The 18,865-nt window shown below is 39.9% G+C and overlaps 1 protein-coding gene across 2 annotated transcripts in view; it reads left to right on the top strand.

The window, feature by feature from the left end:
* The first annotated feature begins 477 nt into the window (after positions 1 to 477).
* The window catches only part of PDE8A (phosphodiesterase 8A), a 127,359-nt gene continuing 108,971 nt past the window's right edge, over positions 478 to 18,865 (top strand). For both annotated transcript variants that reach the window (XM_075159978.1, XM_075159977.1), the window contains exon 1: positions 478 to 1,194. In XM_075159978.1, the coding sequence (XP_075016079.1) occupies positions 934 to 1,194 (261 nt within the window). In that variant the 5' untranslated portion in view covers positions 478 to 933. The remainder of the gene's footprint in view (positions 1,195 to 18,865) is intronic.

The raw sequence follows: 18,865 nt of genomic DNA, 5'->3' as shown, positions 1-18,865 counted from the left end.
GGGCTCTTCCTTCCGACGACGGGAACCTGAATGTCACCCCCGCGGCGGCCGCCCGCGACGGAGGCGGCGCGGGACATGCCCAGCGCGGCGTGAGGGGCGCAGCCGGCTCCTCGGGGCGGCGGGGCGATTTTCGATTATCACTGTTTTTGATTTTGGTTTTTTTTTTAATTATTTATTTCGCCCCCCAGCTCAACCCCAAAGCACACCCCAAAGCACACCCCCGGCACAGCGCCGCGCCGCGCCGAGCGGGACCGCGAGGAGTAAGCGCTGCTTGGCGGGGAGCGCGGAAGACGAGGTGGGGAGCGGCCCCCCCGGCCCCGGCCCGTACCCGGGTTAATCGGTAACGCTGTGCAAACCCAGGTGGAAAATGCGCCGTGCGCCGGACTAGAAGGGAGGAGATGGTGCAGTGCCCCCGGCCGCTCTGAGCGCCTGGCCGAGAAGACGCTGGGGTGTGTGTGCGTGTGGTTTGGGGCTTGGGGGTTTTTTGTTATTTTTGCTTTTGCCTTTTCCCCCCCCCTCCTTTTTCTTTTTTTTTTTTTTTTTTTTCTTCTTCCCCAGAAGGAAAGAAAACCCTACCAGGATTCTCAGATGGCTTAGAAAAATTAATAATAATCTGTGAAAATATGAAGTCGGCCGGTTCTTGATTTCCCCCCTTCCCTCCCCTCCAGCTCCCCAGCCCACTGCTGAGATTGAGATAAAAGGACCCGTTTCCTGGAGGACGAGGAGAACAGACACGTTTCTGGTGGTGTAGAAGGGACCGATGGCAATGCTTCAGAGTGTAGCGGAGACGCAGGAAAGACATTCAACCTGTTAACAAAAAAATTAAGCAGGGGGAAAATACCAACGGGAAGGAAAGAGAGATATATATATACACACATATATATATATATATATATATACAATTTAGAAGTATTGCCCAGGTGGCCACAAAGCATGGGCTGTGCTCCAAGCATCCATATCTCTGACAGCAGAGTGGTCTATCACAGTAGCAAAGAGTCTGAGGAGTGCAATTCCCCTCACCAGACCAACACAACCATGTCTCAACAGCAGCAAGGCAACCCCGTCCCAGGATTATTCATTAAATCCTCCAACACATCCACTTATAAGGTGAGGACTAATTCCTCTAAGAAAGACAAGAGGGAGAACAGCCAGAGCATGGAGGCAGAGACCCAGACCAGCAGATCCAGTGTTAAGGTAAAAAGGGTGCTAAACATAAGCACTGTTTCTCTCAGAACAGGAGTTGGCTGTAGCGGTTTAACCCAAGGAGTCTCCCTCCCGAAGCGATACGTTGTGGGGGAGCTTTTCCTGGCTTGAGCTATTACTTTCGTTTGTAGACTAATCAGTCTCATGAAACGATTTTACAGATGTACCCAAGCCTCTTTCTTCATTCCACAAAACGAGTTTTCCTAATGCCGGGAAGGAGAGCAGTGTGATTGTCCTCGTCAATCGTTAGAGCCAGGGGCGCAGGTCTTGCTTCTGAACGCGGAGGGCCCGTCCGTCCGCCCATGGTGGGACTCTGCCGTGCATGGGAGCTGCACTGCCACTGACTCCTGTGTTTTACATGTTTGTTTGTGCTGGGTCGTCCAGTGTTGCTGTTTGCGCTTGTCTTGTTTGGAAGAAGAGGCAAATCGCAGTCTGAAGCGATCTGCTAGCTGGGCTGATCAATTTGCATACCCTCTTCCATTCAGAAGGTTGAAAAGAGCGACAGCGGTTTTTGCTCTGGGTACTGATTTACATTAACAACTTGTTGACCTTGTCTGTTGCTGCAAATAGGGTATTTTTTGGAGGTTTTTTTGCATGTGTGTTAGCGTGTGTACTTTTGTGTAGAGATACTACACAAGGCTGTATGAAGTCGACAGACACATACTGAAAAAAATTGTCATTTGTGATTTTTTTTTTTTTTTTTTTGGAAGCAAGAGAGTTAGTGGTGCAGAGTGCTTGCTTGTCTGTTTACTTTCTATTGATGGCCTGTTTGTGTATGGGTTGTACTTTAGTTTGTAATGCTATAGGTTTGATTATTTCATATCTTTGCTTTTTTGGGGGAACTATCTCTATTTCGTCAAAACAAGTAATTGCAAGTATAAAAAAAAAAAAATCAAATTGTAGCAGCCCAGGGGATATTATATAACACCGCTGATCTGCTCTGGGTTACCATGATAAGAACTGCCGTAAATGTAAGATACAGGCTTGAGATGCAGGCAAGAACTAGCTAAATGTCAAGCGTTTTGCAGACTCGCAGAAACTCTAATGATTTGTAGTTTTCTTAGGATTTTTACGTGCTCATTAAGATGGCTTCTAGAGTATTGACCTGGAATAATTTTCTTCAGTACTGTGAGTGATTTTCTTCAATTGTTCTCCTCCAGATATACTAATCTCAGTTCAAAGGAGTTTAAAAAATGTCTAGAAAATGAGAAGACACTTTGTAAGTAGTGAATTGGAGGAGGAATTAACAATATCTAAGGCAGAACGTGAAGCTGAACGGTGTTATACTAAACTAAATTTTTGTGTTAAAAATGCTGTACAGGAAACTGAACTTTATGGCCCTGTTCACACACGATAGACATGCTTATGGCATATTTAACATGGTAACCACAGTAAGGAAACTTAAGTTGTCATGAGGATCCTGACAGTTGTTTTGCTAGCTGAATTTTTAAGTGTGATTATAATTGCACATTACAAAATCTAAACAAAAAATATTCTTAAAATTTGTATTCTGTGAATTTGTCTTCTGTGTGCTTGCTTATGGGGAAAAAAACAACTCCAAAACCTGTTTCCAGAAGCATGCATGGGAAGCAGTCTTAGTTTTGTTAAATTTTGTTGTTCGATTTCAAGAACTGTGTAAAAATTCTTGTTATTAGGTTTGGATAATTCAGCCAGATGCTATATGGTTGATGTTGGTTCATATGCATACTGTAACCTCATTGGCAGTCATTCTGATTTTTATCACTCAATCATATTTTCTGCCCTTGTCATCACTCTAAGCACATTGCTGTGAAATGATCAGTTTTGAGAAATGAGAATGGAATTCTGTTTGTGATCAGCTGAATACAAAATCTGTTGGACACATCACATCTGCATGATTTTCATCTGCAAAATCCTATAATACTCTTTAGAACTATAAAACAGCATGGTATTTCATTCTCTGCTTTTATCATTAATGTGTATAGTATGATCGGATTTACAGTTCCTAGTGTGCTAGATAACCACCTTGTCTCAGAGATTGTGCTGGAGAGGGGGCTACACCATCACTGGAGAGCAGTTTTCACAGTACAGTGAAGTTGTTTGGAAAGAAACAAAGTGTGAGAACACTGAAGACAAGGGACAGGAGCCTGAAATCGCTGAAGCCAAAAAGGAGCATTGGTCAGGATGTTGTGCTGTTTTGGAGTTAAAAGGATTTTTGATTTGAGGAAGAACTGTAAGAATTAGGGTGCTACTAGGAACTATTGCTATTCTTCAGAGTGTGTAGTACATCCTTTATGCCCCCTGCGGTACCCTCACACGAACAGAAGATGCTACAAACCTTTTGTGCTTTGGCCAATGGTGGAGTCATCAGAATTTGTGTGAATAGCCAGTAACCTGCCTGAATGGCATTTTCACTTGGTTTCAGGGCACTTCAATTGAAATCATTCACATCCTTTTGTTGTATATGCACAGATTAGAGCCAAGAGAGTCCTATGTGAGAGCTAAGAACAAAACTTGGCCCATGCGTAAATCTCATATTTTCACTTCACTGGCATTAGCATTAAGTTTATTAAAATATGCAATAGGTAGTGCAATAACTTTTATTGAATCAGTTTGTTAGCTAGAGTGCACATTCTTCAAGTCAGAAAGTGTCACAAAAAAGACCGAACCCATGCGAACTGTAAAATGGCATTATATACATTGCTAATTAGCCTCCAGACTTATTCTGGCTTTATGTTTATGTCTTATTATATCTTTCTTGTGGTTGAATAGCAGAGGATCATTTTCTGGATGTGTGGTGTGAGCATACCATATTTTGCTATTTGCATCAATTTACAAACCATAGCTAAAAAAAGTTAACCTGTTCTTTCCTAGTATGCAAAAACCTAAGTTTATCCATAGCAAATTTGCAGAGCAGTCCTGAAAGTCTGTGTGTGCAGAGATAAATGCCATAATACCTATTTCTGGTATACAAAGTATGGTGATAGTATATGAGAAACCGAGGAGCCCTTTTAATAAATTATATTTGGTCATGGCACTTGTATCTCTCTCCTTAATTAGTAATTCCATATGTGGCTTTAATTCGAAAACTTATGAGCAACTTGGAATCCAAGTGCCATATCTAAAAAGTGAACCAGCTGTGAAAACCCTTCGCTTGATTTTCGATGGATCCACTCCACAGCTTAAACTCTGTACTTTTCCCAGTGAAAGATGAGCAAGACTTAGACGCAGTAACAGTGACTGAGGTTTGATTATCCAGTGCTACATTAAGAATATCAAATGACACTTAGCCAGTACTGTTGCAAACGAGTTTTCGTGTTTTTTTTTTTTTAGCTCTAAAAATCTCAAGAAAGTGGACTCAAAATCATGATGTTCTGTCTTTTTCACATATATTTGTTACGATTTTCTTCTTCTGAGACATTTGTGTTGTTGAATTTGTGGTAGAGGTACTTGGCTTTATAGAAACCTGCTTAAACACCTTTAGAATAATACCTCTGTTTAATCTACAGCATAAGAGGAGTAAATGCTGGAATGGTATAAGGACTTCATGGGCATTTATTTAAAATTTACTTGGGTATTCATAAGCACATGCTGTCCCAACACCACTCTTCTGTAGTGCACTAATATACATTGTAGCACATACATTGCGCATTTATTTTGCCCTATCATTCTTTTACGTATTTCCTTCCTCTTCTCTTGTGTAACTCTCCCTGTCACGTATATTTAACACAGAAATATGTGCGTTTGGGTGCAAGGGGATCAGAGAGTAAATCCAAACTTCCTTTATTTTAAATTAAAAGTGGTCCTAAGCCAGCAGGGCTAAATGTGAAATAGCCTTTTGATTTATCAGCTGATATGGGACAGCCAGTTTAAATCCATGGCACTACAGCCAGTAAGTTTTCTTCATTCAAACCCTGTGAAATTGCCAGAGAACTTTGCAGTCACTGCAAACCAATGGTTGCATAATTCTGCATATAGGAGGCTGTATGCTATATTGTACCTGCGGTGCTGAAGTGGATGTTGTTTCAGCATTTAACAGCACATTATTTAGTCCGTTAAGCCATCCGCTTTTCTTGTCTGTCTGGTAATTCCTTCCCCTTGGAACACATGAGCTCTCTCTTCCTTTGAAACTCCCACACGTACTGTCCATGCCTCCGCTGAGGCCATCCACCCTCTCTTGATTCCTCCCTGTTCCCACTGAAACTGTCCTCAATCATTTCCCTGACAAACCTCCCATCACCATTTCCCTCCCACTTCCACTGACGTCAGCCCTCCTGCACAAAGATCCTTGCTCCCACTGAGGATCCTTCCCACGCTGAGATACACGAACTTTTCTCAATCTTTATGGCTCCAGACTTTCAGGCTGATGCTTTTTATGCTGTTGTTGCATGGCATGAACCCTTTTCTCCAGGGGATGGGAGTCTAATTTTTAAATGGTATGAAGTGAACTGGTATAGTAACATGTCAAATGGTTTCATATTTAAGTCTATTTTTTATCTTTACGTTTTAATTTCCTGTTGTTTGTAATGTAAACTGGAAAAAAACCAAGCTGTAAATCACTCACAGCGTATGGATTGCTACACTACTAAGATAGCATAAGCTGTGTTTTCAATTTTTAAAGCATTATTATTGGTACCTCTCCTGGTCATGCAAACCAACTCATGCGAAATGTGTCACTGCATCTAGGGCAATTCTTTGTGTGACTGAGATGAGCAAGGTTAGACCCTGAATTTTTGGAGTACTTACTGTTGGTAAAAACTTCACTGACACTCCTTTCAGCTGTAAATTCATTTGCCAGACACAAAGCACTGACGTCTCTCTGCCCTTTGCATTGTTCTTCACTGTCCCTGGTCTGAGTTTGCTTTGTGTCTCTTCCCTGGCCATTTTAGGTAGTTAATTTCTAAGCTTTTCCTTTTCTGCCACCTGAATGTGTCAATAGAGGAAGTATTAAAAACAAGCCTTTATTTCTGTGGTTCTAGGTATTTATCTTACTGTGTTGTACCTTTTGTATTCTTAATTGTATGGCTCAGATGGAAGTGTAAGTACATCCACAGTGAGAAATTTTCTAGTTGTAAAATGTACTTATAAGCCAGGCAGAAGACTGGGAGGTGATACACTTACTAGTTCTTCCTCCTTTTCTACCATTCCCGATATTACATGTGGTGTGAAATTCCAGTGCAGGGTAGCAGCATTGCCTTGCTATTTAAGGTGCCAGCAATTCAGTTCATTTGAAACTTAGGAAAAATACTGTTTGGAAACTGTTTTGCTTCCCATATTGCATGCTTTAATATCTGTTCCTCATGATCAAGTAAATGTCCATGTCAAAAAAACAAGAGGTATTTGAATGAGAATTATTTTTAACATCCATTGAAATTGTTATATCCAACAGTTGCCACTACCAACAGTGATAAATTGCCATTTTACTTTAGTTATTATATGAACTTTTGTTCACCTCTCTTGGTTATGACCTTGAGAAGGGACTCCAGAATTGGGTTTCTTAAGCAATAGTAACAATTCACTGAAAATATTCCACTTTTTGAGCACTTGGAATGCCAACTGACTTTCAAATGAGTCCTCAAAGAGGAAATAAGTATTTAGAGATATGGACAGCTAAAGCTCTTATTAGCTCTCAGCAAAAAGTGAAAGAAACCTAAAGCAAATATGGTAATGAGCAGATTGGCCCCAGGTGAAATTGTTTCAATACAAACTTTACGTAAGTTGTCATTTTGTCAGGGGACCACAGAAGCACCTGCACACATAGGAGAACAATTTAGCATTGTGTTCTATTTTGGTGCTATGTATGGATATAATATGCCCACATTGTAAACAGCTTTACCAGCCATGGATGGAATTAAAACATTGTTAGCAATGTTTCAGAGATTGCACACAGAGCGTGATTTCACGTCCAAAGTGCAGTTTTCTGCATTTATTGCACTGTTTTATGTGTCAGACCCATTCATCCGGTGGAGGTTCACTAGGAATTTGCTTGGCCCTGTGACATTCTATGCATTGCTGTCAGTCCATTGGGTAAAATAATTAGGTATCTTCATTTAACCGTAATTTAAATTGGCACAGGATGACAAGATGCAAATTGAATAGCTTTAATGACATACTAAATGCTTTCATTGCCCAGAGTCAGATTTTTAAGTTTTCAAAGGCATCAAGGAAGCGATTTGTTAAAGCCCTCTGCTTTTCAAAAAGATTTCATCATCCAGCCCCTTTTAGGTCCTTTCTTAAAATCCCTGTTAAGGCCAAAATGTAATAAATGATGTTGGTACATACGCTGTGCAATTAAATAGCGGAGTCTCCAATTTGTGCATTCTTTCTGACCATCCCCTTTTACTATGGGTTGAACTGTTGGCCTCAAATCAAACTCCCAGGCCCTTTTCTCCTCTTCCTTGTAAAATCTGTAAGTCTGTCACTCTACATACAGTAAAAAGCTTAGCATTCTGTAAACCAGCTGCCAAATGTATGGCTTTGTTTCAGGAGAAAGGATGAGGGCTAGAACCTGCTTTTTGATATGGAAATGCGTTGACATGAATTAAGTTCTATCTATTTTCAGTGTGATTGACAAGGTAATTTGAAATGGTTTTTGATAGCATTTTAAATGTTTAAAGGTAGTCTGCGTATCTATGTAGAGAGTTAATGTCCCTGCAAACAAAAGAACTTTGAATAAAAAAGGAATATTCAAGATTTAAAAGCAATTTTGGGAATAAAATACTGTTGCTAATGAAAAAGACTCTGATTCCAGTACGAGGGACTCAGATTAGGATTCCCATCTTTGCTTGGAGAAGGAAGAAATACTGCTTTTGGTTCTGCTACTTTATTACATGATAGACAATTTTTGAGCACTAGATCCCTAGAAATTAGGATGACATGTTTTTGTTGGCGTAAAGACAATCTCCTTGGCCAGATAGGTCTTTCATTCCTGAGTGAATTAAATAGATGCTATTTCAAGGAATTTTTTTTTTTTTTTTTTGATCAGGATAGAAATTAATCTGTTTGTTAATATTTTTAACAGATTTGTGTCTGTTTCTTTGTGGAAATGAGAATTCACTCTTTTTGCGAAAGTAGAATTATTTTGCACGTTAATTTGAAAGTTGCACAGGAAACTTCAAACATTTGATATGCCTGGAAAGATCAAACCTTTTCAAGTGAGAGGTATTTTCCTTTATAAATGAAACATTTTACATAGCGACATGAACGGATTTCTGATACTGTTAAGGGAAAAATGGTAACCTTGAAATCTTTTCATTGTTTTTTAGATTTCCCAGTTTCCTAAGTAAATCCATACAAAGAAAACACAGAATCACTGGGCAAATATGAAAGAATGACATCCTCTACTTCCCATTGTTTTTAACTTTGAGTTAGCAATGACCTTTAGCTCCCTACTGGGATGTGGTGGAAACTTTATGAGGCCCCATCTTACTTGCCACTAAAAGACAACGTATTTTTAAAGTTACACATTTACCATCGCTTTCTGTCTTTCAGTTTGAGGTTCTGTTATCTCTAATAAAATTTAATCAGACAAATAACCTCATAAGCGATCAGCAAAGCAAACCCTCTTTATAAGGATCTTGTTCGAAAAAACTATGCTAATGTATAAATTAAAGCACAACAAAAAAACCTCGATCTGCACTGAATACAGTCTTCCTGTATTTAGGAGTATCTACACTTTTGCATCGTGATATAGATGATGTTCCTCATTCATACTGAATTATCAGGATTGCGTCTCTTCTGACACTGAAGTGTAGAACTCTATTTTACAACAGTGGTTTTAATTCCAAGTTTTTAAATGTACAAACGTATCCATGTGTTAGGTAGATAGGTCAAGATCAGCGTTCAGCTGAGACGACTGAGTTTGCAGATGTTTCTTCTTTTTGGAATACTGTCTGCTGTTTCGTTCAATTTTTAAGGTGGGTTTTTTTTTTTTTTCATAAAAGTTTGGTGAGAAATTCCACAAATGGTTGAGGACAATCACACCTACTACTTTGGTAATTTGAAGCAGAAGTGACTTACCCTGCACACTGCTGCAGTTCAACTGCCTGGTAAAATTGCACTTTTCCATGAGCTGTAACTCAGTGATAAATATCTCGGCATAGGATGAATATCAGGATGTAAGTCTACAAGTACTGGAATCCAGAGCTCTACCACACACTGAAGTCTGGATGGCACTGGGATGGCTGGCAAGATATCTGCATTTTATTTTTCAAAACAAAGCAAAGAAGTATTTTCAAATACTGAAGAGGTATATTGGTGGGTCAAATTTTGACTAAAATGACAGTCCTTTAACCCCATTAAAATCTTTGGGCTCAAGGGGTGTACCTGAGGCAGAACTTGGACTGCTGTGTTTACCTCTCGCTATGGTAGAAAATAGCTCCCTGTTGGATACGTGATTTGAAAATATAAATAGTGGCAATAATATTTGTATTAAGGGCTAAGTTATTTTCTGTCATTCCAGAAAGATATCAGTATAGCTCCAGTGAGCAAGTTCGTGGCTGTACTGAAGCTAGTGGCAAAGTTCTTACAATTTTCAGAATAGCCAGAATTTGATCTCTGGTCTGTAAGCAAAACTTATCTGGCTTCTCTGAAGTCAACTAGGATTTCAGCCCTTATGGTTGGGTTCCATCTTTTATGATTGCTTAATTCATAACTAATGCAAGAAACTACCAATAACTGATATTATTAACTGTCTAATGATGGGAATAATGGGATAGCAACTTGATTTTTTTTTTTTTTCTTTCCTCAGCTTCATATAGCAGTGGGGGGTGTTCTCAAGTAGTGGCTGCATAAAGAATATAAATTGCTGTGGCTTCAGGTCATAAATGAAATCTGCATGTCTGTTGCTATTCTTGAGAGTGATGACTCTCAAAGTTAAAACTTTGAATTTCTAGGCATTCAAAAGGACTTTTTTTCTCTGTATTTGTACCTGTGTGGTTCTCCACTTGCATCTGAAGTGTGTTGGGATGTGTTCTGGTGCTTTGTGGTTGCAGACGATCATTCTGTAAGTAATGATACAGTGGTGTGGCCAAGGCTGGAGATACTGAACTGAAATCAGAAGGACCAGACTGCCACTGGTTAGTGTATCGTTCTTTGACCAACTCGCTGTGTGTTTCAACTTGAGTGCTTGATCTTAATGATGTGTCATGCAGGATCAGGGCCATCATGTACCCAGGAACATAAGAGTTGCACTCAGATCAAACTGTGTCCATGTAATGCAGTGTTTTGTTTCTAGCAGCAGTCAGCAGAGTGTGCTTTGGAGAAAGATGCAAGGAATCTATTTAAAGGTACAAAAATGAGAAGAGTTTTTCATGTTCCTCTTCTGGCTTTAGTCTGGACATACTGATTTACTTCTCACTTTTCACAATTTTGGCATGTAATATGATAATGATATTTTAGTTTTATCTCCTTAAAACTTGGTTGCTAAGCTGACAAATGCAATAAAGAAAATGTACTCGAGTGGAATTTTTGAATGGAGGATTAATTTCCAAACCAGTGTTAGCACATACTTAGCACTGAAACACCATCAGTGTGGATCATTTATGTATTTGTTTCTGCAAATACTGTTGCAAGGACCAAAAACAACTGATAAAAGTGTTTAAAAGAAAGCAAGGGGGATGAATTGTAACTAAATATGGGTTTGCATTTTGAAGAGGACTTCATGACCAGAGAAGCTAGTGCTTTTTTTCATACATAAGGCAGAGTATCCTGCAGATGAAAAAAAGCTGAGGGTAACGTTGATTTTTTTAGAGGAACGAAACATTTCAAAGCCAGGCAAAGAGGGTTTTGCAAACCCAAACAGCTTTTGTTTTGTTAACAACTGCACTGCGAGGAAGAGCAAGCTCTGTGAACTCAGACACTGCTTCATGCTTCCATTGATTCTGCTGTAACTTTTAATTTACTTAGTATTTGTTTTCTTTTTGTCTTTTGCTGTGGAAGTAATCTGCTTTCTGCAGAATTTCAGATGAAAGGGTTGTTCTGCTTATATTGTCAATTAGTTATGTTATCGTATGTCCTCAGTGGTGGAAATGATGCGTCTTGTTCCTTGCTATTTAATGCCATGGAGCTGAGATCTGTCATGAGAGCAGTCAGGTCGAATTCAGTGGTAGTGCTGTCAGTCACAGCCCCTAAGCCTAGCAATGATACTTTTTCCCTCAGTGAATAACATTTTACCTTTACCAAAGCATGGAATCTTTTACTTTGGGGCAGCTGCTGACTTTTTAGGAGGGGTTTATGTTTTCTGAAATATTATTGCAAGTTACATCTCTAAAATGAATGTGTTAGAGCAGTAGCTTGTTGGGAACCAAGTTTTCTCCAAAAAGCAGCTTGCATAGCGTTTTCACAGTGCCCTGCCTCTGGCAGTGGTACCGAGTAGCAAGAACCAGCTTCTTGGGGATAAGAGAGATTTAGCTATTATGATCCTTGTTAATAATAATAAAACCTCATGAATCTAATGAAACTGCTCAGTGAGGAAGCTGATCCATCCCTCTCACCCCTGGCTTTGGTGAGAATGGCAAAGACACTATTTGTCCCTGAAGGACAGGCAGTAGTGTCAGCCTGCTGTCTTGGTAGCAAATATTAAAAAATGGAATTTTGGTGGGCATTCTTTACTGTTGGTTCCTAGAGCTAAATATTGATGTATCAGCTTATGATGTTTTACTGAAAAACACAATTCTGCTGCCACTGTTTATACGTTATAACATTTAGAAGATTTTTTTTTTTGGTATCGGTGCAAAGCCTCAAAGTTAGAGTAGGAGTGGGGCAGAGGGAGCAAGCCGTGCAGGTGGTTGGCAGGAGGTATGGGAAGTCTAACGGCTTGTCTGATCCTCGGACTTAGCCCCAGTCACAGTGTGACCATGGGAAAATTGCCAGGCACCAAATTTTCAGAGGAGTATGATTGAAGTTCACATTTTCTAAAAAGCTAAGCTCTCTTGTGAATTGCTTACAGTAAGATTCATAGCTGGACTGTCAAAAAGTGAGCTGAAATTACCCTGTCTTATTTTGCCAATTAAACTGAAAAGGACTTCTTTTTGGAGGTTACATAGCTCTGAAGTTTTCTTCTAACTTTATCTTGGCTGTTCTGATTGCTAAGAGCTCTTACAAGGCTCTCTTGTGCTCTTTGGGCAATATAAACTCTCTTCTGCTGTGCTCTGCTAAGGTTGTGGGACACTGTTCCTGGGGTAAATTTTGCTTTGTGGGGTAACCTTGCTGGGTTGGTATCCAAAGTCTAAGCAAACTAGAGAATTTTAAGGACTGTGGAAGTGAAATACACTTGGTGCAGGTTCAGGGAATGGAAATCTCTTCCTCTGCTGCTTCTGTGAGCCTTTGAGCTGTGCTAGGAAGTGCAGGCTGTGGGTGTTAAGAGGTAGCTGGGATGTTCAACCCTTTATTCGATGGACAGGAGTTACATGGATTAGGAGGTGCCTCCCTGATATGTTGCACTGCCCTGTCATTGCCTCCTACATTTAATCATGAGGTCAAGACCAGAGGCCAGTGTAGAGTGTAAGTGGTGGGGTCTAGTGCTTCACTCTGAGGTCACTATGGGGAATGGTTTTGCTTGTAGGTTGCAGAAGTCTCAGTTGTCTCCACAGGGATCTTTACCTAGTTACGGAAGAGTGATTTGTCCTAAAAGATTGAGAAACCTCCTAAATTTTTCCATCATCAGTTGGAGCAAGGGCACTGTCTCCCTCAGTCAGTTGTTTCCTAAAGTGTGTGTTTAGCAATGAGGCCATGTGGTCTCTTGCCCTTTCTCCACAGACAACCTGCAGAGAAGAACTATCATCCCCCTCTCAGGAAACCTGATACTTTTGGCCAATGGCCTCTGACATTTTTTCCCTAGCTGACTGCCATTCCAGCTGACTGACCAGAGAAGTACTCAGCTGCCTCCACTTGTTAGGATTCGCTGTGCTATTCTGTTTCAGGATAAAGGTACCAAGGAGGTGCATTCTGTTGAGCATATCTGAAAGCAGAGCGGCACTTCCTTGGCTGTGGCCGATCACTTTGACTACTTCAGGATGTAGTTTCCCCTTACCCCTGTAACAATACACTCAGTAACAGTAAATACACATGTGGAATATTACCTGGGAATCTTTAAATGCTTGACTACTGTTAGCTTCATGCCACTTTGTAAGAGTTACAAGGACATGTAAAGTACCTCGTTGTTGTTTTTTCTCCTTTTTTTCCTCCATTTTGCAGAGACTGGGTGTGGGTGAAGGGCTTGGCATTCTTTTCATCATCTTTCCCAACATCGGGATGTCCCAAGCCAGCAGGTAGAATTTCTAGGAGATTCTCCTAAAGAAGGGGTCTCCGCAGACCGTTCTAAAATAGTTTAATGATTTTTAAGGTAAACCAACAAAACATTTCATGTAGAGGGAAAAGCATGACAAAGGATTGCCAGGGTGAAGGGACTATGGCTGACAGCACTGCACCTCTGCAGTGGTGCTGCAAGAGATCTTCATATCCTTAAGAATCTGAGTTAGGTTGGGGAAACCTCAAGCTCTGTACTGAGGAATGAACTGAGGCCAGTGGTAATGGTTTGTTGAAACCCAGACTAATTGATTGCTATAACTCAGTTTGGTTACTACAGATATTTTTGTCCTAGAACAGACACGAGCAGACTGTGCAGAGGAATGCATATGTACAGAATGTTTGCCAATTAGTTTGCAGTTAATTTAAATAGAATACAAACCCCTGACTTGGTATACCCTAAGGTCTTATTTTTTAATCTAGCTTGGACAGGGTCTTTAATGTGTGCTAACCTGGTTAAGGCGCAAGAAAGACAGTGGTGCATGTTGAAGTGCTTTATTCAAAGCCATGAACAACAAGGGTGGAAATACATGTAGGGAGTATAGAGCAGCTTGGTCTTCCTGATGCTCTCTGAAGTTGTCTGTCGCCTTCTGAGTAGGACAAACCTCTCAGATTGTGGCTGCTATGTCAATGCACCCATCTGCAGAACTGAGTACTGAGTGCTGAGAGCTTGGACCTTCACAAGAAGGTTTCCTCAGGAGGCTCTCCTTCCTCTCTCCAAGTCATACATGTCTTTCTAGAGGTCAGGCTATCTTAAGAAACCATCACTGACTGTTCTCAAGTGCTTATGCTTCTTAACTCTCTAAAAATAGAAAAAATTACGAAGCTCCCCGACATGCTGGGACAGCCAAGGGGCTTTCTTTAAACACTTCGTAAAATAGCACTATCTGTTATCCCATGAACTCTTAATTTCTCGGTTCAGAAAAGTACAAAGCACTTTCCTACAGTGCATAGCTGGGCACTTCCAGGGCCTGCTTCTTCACACAAAATTTTTGAGACATGACTGTTAACTAAACTTGGCTTAATTAAATTGACAATTTCACAGCTACTTTGAACAGCTCATTAACTGCAGGCTACAGCTTCTTTGCAGCCAAAGCTCCACAATACATCATACAGTGAACCTGCTGACAGGAGGGTACAACTTCCAACTCATGCTTCAAGAGATCAGATTTATTACTGCAGTCCTCCTTCTTCTAAAACCAGTTAAGGCCTCCTTTAACAGATACTGAAAATACTTTGATCTGTAATATAGTCCTACATAGGGCTGCCAAGTGCAGCTACCACTTTGCACGTTAAAGCCAATGCTGTTTTACATATGCTGCCAAGGGATAGTTGTGTTGAGGTGAGGGCAAGTGGCTGTAGCTGCGTTGCATGGATTGCAGCTCCTGTATGATACTGATTGAAGGTCTACAGTAATTTTTTCACTTTTTTTTTTTTAAATGATCATACATATGCAATTCCTTGTTACTCAGCTCACTTAAAAAGAGAATAGTTCATTGTTACCTGTTTCTTTATAAATTAATTGATCTGGTTTATTTTTGTGCTTTGTCATGCCTCCCTTTCTCCCCTGATGGTAAAGAAAATTTAGTCTCTCTGAGAGCTGTTAAAAGACTTGCTGAAGGCAGTGGAGACTGAGCTTGCTGACTGCAGTTCAGCTACTGGGTTTCTTCAGCTTGGCCTTGGAGACAGAGTAAATAATGTTTCAGAGAAGTGTGCAAACCTCTGCTGCCCCTGACTCTGCAAGATCCTGTGATATGTTACAGAAACAAGTGTCTAGGGTCTTAGGTGATGAGGCATCCTCCTCTCACCTCATATGTTAATATTGCAATAGTCTGTTCTTTACGTTGGTGACTTCTTACTGATGTGGCTAGGGTAAAGCCCTGCTCTAATCGCAGCAATACTGATACTACTGTGCTTGTGACAGCATAGTTTATGCCATTTGAGAGTACAAACACAATGGTATAACTTCTTCACAATAGAAAGTTTTCCTGACTTGACTTGTGGAATTGTTCTTAGGACACATTTCTAATTCAGGCAAAATCTTAATACAGTCAAGGCCAGGACTGTACGAGGAATGTTAGCTAGCCTAGAAATGTCAGTGAAGGATTTAGATTTTTAATAATATTTTATGCTGGAAAAATCTCTGTTATGGATATAGTGATAGTATATGGGAGGGGAAAAACATGCTTTTGTTAGAATAGCTTGTTTCATTTGAGGAACTGGTATAAAGTATACCAGCAAAACCAGTTTTGCTAATGTTAGCTCCATTTGCAATAAGAAAGTTTCCCAGCACACTTGTATTATACCTATGCCAGGATTTAAGGACTGTGGAAGTGAAGTGAAAACCTGGTACAGAGTCAGCACATGGAGCCCTTTTCCTCCTTGTCGAGCCTTTGGACTGTGATAGTTTCTGGAAGCTGATGTCTATGAGCCACTTGCCTGATTTTATGATGCCTTTGCAGCAAGAATTTGTATCAGTGAGAGCTCCAAGGAGCTCTCCTAGCACTCTGAATGCTGCCACAACACTGGCACTTTTTTTGAATTTTTCCTTTTCTGGATAGGTAGATTTAACAGGAAATAGTTTGGCCGAGGTATGGAATTATAATGTAGGTATTTGCAAACCTTTGGTAAGAAAAGGCATTTTTTGCCAGGAAGGCTTTGTAGGCTAGACCAGGCAGTAGAACAAACAGAGGGGAACAGTCCTTGAATTAGGACAAATAAGTGATTGTTAATGGCCTTTGTCCTCTTTTGCTGTTTGTGTGCCTTTTACTGTAGGACATTGCTCTTCAAAGCGGGCTGTAAGTATGTGGCTCTGCATTCTGCAACTTAAGGTTATTAAGGAAAAGTTGAACTCTCAGTTAATTAATTGCATTGTTTAGAACCGATTTAATGTTAATGATTATCTCACAAAACTATTCTAGATTTATGTTTGAGTATGGGACAAATGATTATTGTATGGAAGATACTGAATTACCAGGTGTGATTTGGTGACAATTTGACGGTAATGCAAAAAGGCAACTTGTGATACAAACGTCGTTATGCCACAGCTGCTTCTGCAGCAGAACCGCCATTTTACTGCCTGTTTCTGCTTGGCCTTGTTACTTTAGCATCCATGGTGGTCTGTAGTTTTTCTTTGATTTGTTCAGTTGTACATAGTGGAGGTGCCATCCTGCAGACCCTTTTCTTCCCTGCTATTGTGTTCTACCTTCGGCTGCCATTTTCATGTTTCTAATGCTCATATATGCATGTATCTGTAATTTTTTGGGGTCACAAATAGTATATGTCCTCTCACTGATGAAACTCACATCAGCCTCTCTCACATAGTACACTTTTTCTTTTTTTAAGTTATGTGGTTTTGTTGGGTGAAGGTCTTTGAGGAAGGTCTGGCTTCTTCCCACCCACTGGCATACAACACTATCCTAGAAATGATAGAATCTTTTTGTCTGCAAAGAAGCATAGCTAGTAAACAGATCTCTCCCTGAAAATCTTTATTTAGTACACACAGTGTACTCTTAATCATTTGCACCAAGGTCAATAGCCCTTAAAATGCCATTATTATAAATCAATCTGGTATTAGAGGGGTATTTTCATAGATGTGTACACAAACACAAATAAACCAAAAAATCATTTTTTCTCTTACTTGAGCTAAAATGCAGTAGCTTACTTCTAATCTGCCATACTAGAAAAATGTTTTTTCATCAGCTTTCAAAATTGCAATGCTGTTCTATGCTTAAAATGTTTTCCTCACTGACATTTTAAATTGTAGGTATGTTCTTGTGTTGCTTAACCAAAGGAAGTAACATTGTGGGGAAAAAATAGTTTTGTTTTTCATAGCACAAAACATAAATAATTAGTTGATGTGTAAATTACTTAATTATAGTTTCTGGATATGAATTTTAGTTACTTAAATATGAATAGAGACTGTTATAAATGACATTAGGTATGGACTCCTAGTCTTGTATGATTCAGCTGGTGCTGACACAATTTCATAATAAACATTAGACATTTTCCATCTATTTTTGTAACCATGTCAGTTCAGATACTTGCTGTAAAAAGGGAATGTCTGCACGAATAATTGTGATCGAACTGAACTTTGATCTGAAATGGAAATTGATTTTTTTTCCCCTTACTAGGGATCTCGAAATGGCTTCCCAAAGTATTGAAGCTCAAGCTAGTTTTGTGACAGCTTTCTTTTTGACAAGGACCAAGTGGAAGAAATTGTTACTTTTCCTCCAGATACACTCCCAACAATCATTTCCATTTTTTTTGAAGGGTCGTGCTCATTGTGTCTCTAATGTAATTAACTGCTATTTTACGTCTTTCAATAACGTTCAGAGCTTCCCATTCTCTCTTGCACTTGCAGAGTTGGTGACCATTCAGAGATGACTGAAAAGTAGTCCATGAGTGCTGCCTTGCTTACGGAGCTGCATTCAGTAACCCCAAGCTCTGCTGTCTGGTTTTGGGCCACTAACCATTCCTCTTTGGTTTCTGGAGAGTAGTGTGAATAGACTGAGAGGCTGACTCTCATATTGATTGCATTGAGGCTGGGGCAAAATTTCGTTTAAGTAGTATTATGCAAGTAAACCAGAGCAATGTGCCGGACTCTGAGACGAAGCCTCTTGCTTCTGTCTTTGTACCCACGTTCTGGAGCCAAGCTGATGCTTGAAGCCCATAGAGTTAATGGAAAGGCTGGTTTTCTCAGAGCTGTTATGTTATGAGCTGGTTTTGGTTACTCTTTTCCTGTCTGATATATCACTACCAAAAACTGGAGGTGGTCTGTATTGGCTTTAGCCTACTGAGGACTCTTGGTGCCATGTTAGAGCTCCAGCATGCGTGCATGGTAGAGCACAGGTGAGTGAACACTGCGGACTTGGAGAACTCTGTGCTGAACAAAATTTTCTAGCCCTTTTGAGGTCAACTGTGTGGCAGTGGCCGGAATGGTGACGGTCGTCATTAACATAACAAACAGCCAAGTGCAGAAATGACAAAAAATATATAATAAAATGCAGTAATCTATATAAATCTGTATTGTTGCCATGAAAAAGTCTGTAAAGTTAGGCTTAGCACAAAAATATGCTAGCATGTATTGGTACAGTATCTTTATGTAGGCTGGAGATAGGTTTGCCTGTTGTGGGGAAGCTCTTTATTAAATCTTAGCAGTCATTTCTTTTACACTTTATGGTCTTCCAGTTCAGTCCATGGAAAATAAACCTAAAATCTAATTATTGTGCATATTTTATTTTTTGTTCTTTAATTTTTCTTTGCCTTTTTTATAGCATCTTTCCAAAATGCCTTGCCATCTATAAACATTAGGCTATTAAATTTTTGAAGCTCATGACAATGTTGTTCCATAGATCGCACATTTGCTGGCGTTTGC

Source organism: Calonectris borealis, chromosome 11 (assembly GCF_964195595.1).
Source record: "Calonectris borealis chromosome 11, bCalBor7.hap1.2, whole genome shotgun sequence".
NCBI lineage: Eukaryota > Metazoa > Chordata > Aves > Procellariiformes > Procellariidae > Calonectris > Calonectris borealis.
Note: the sequence above shows the minus strand (reverse complement) of the source record. Positions and strands in the feature narration are given on the sequence as shown.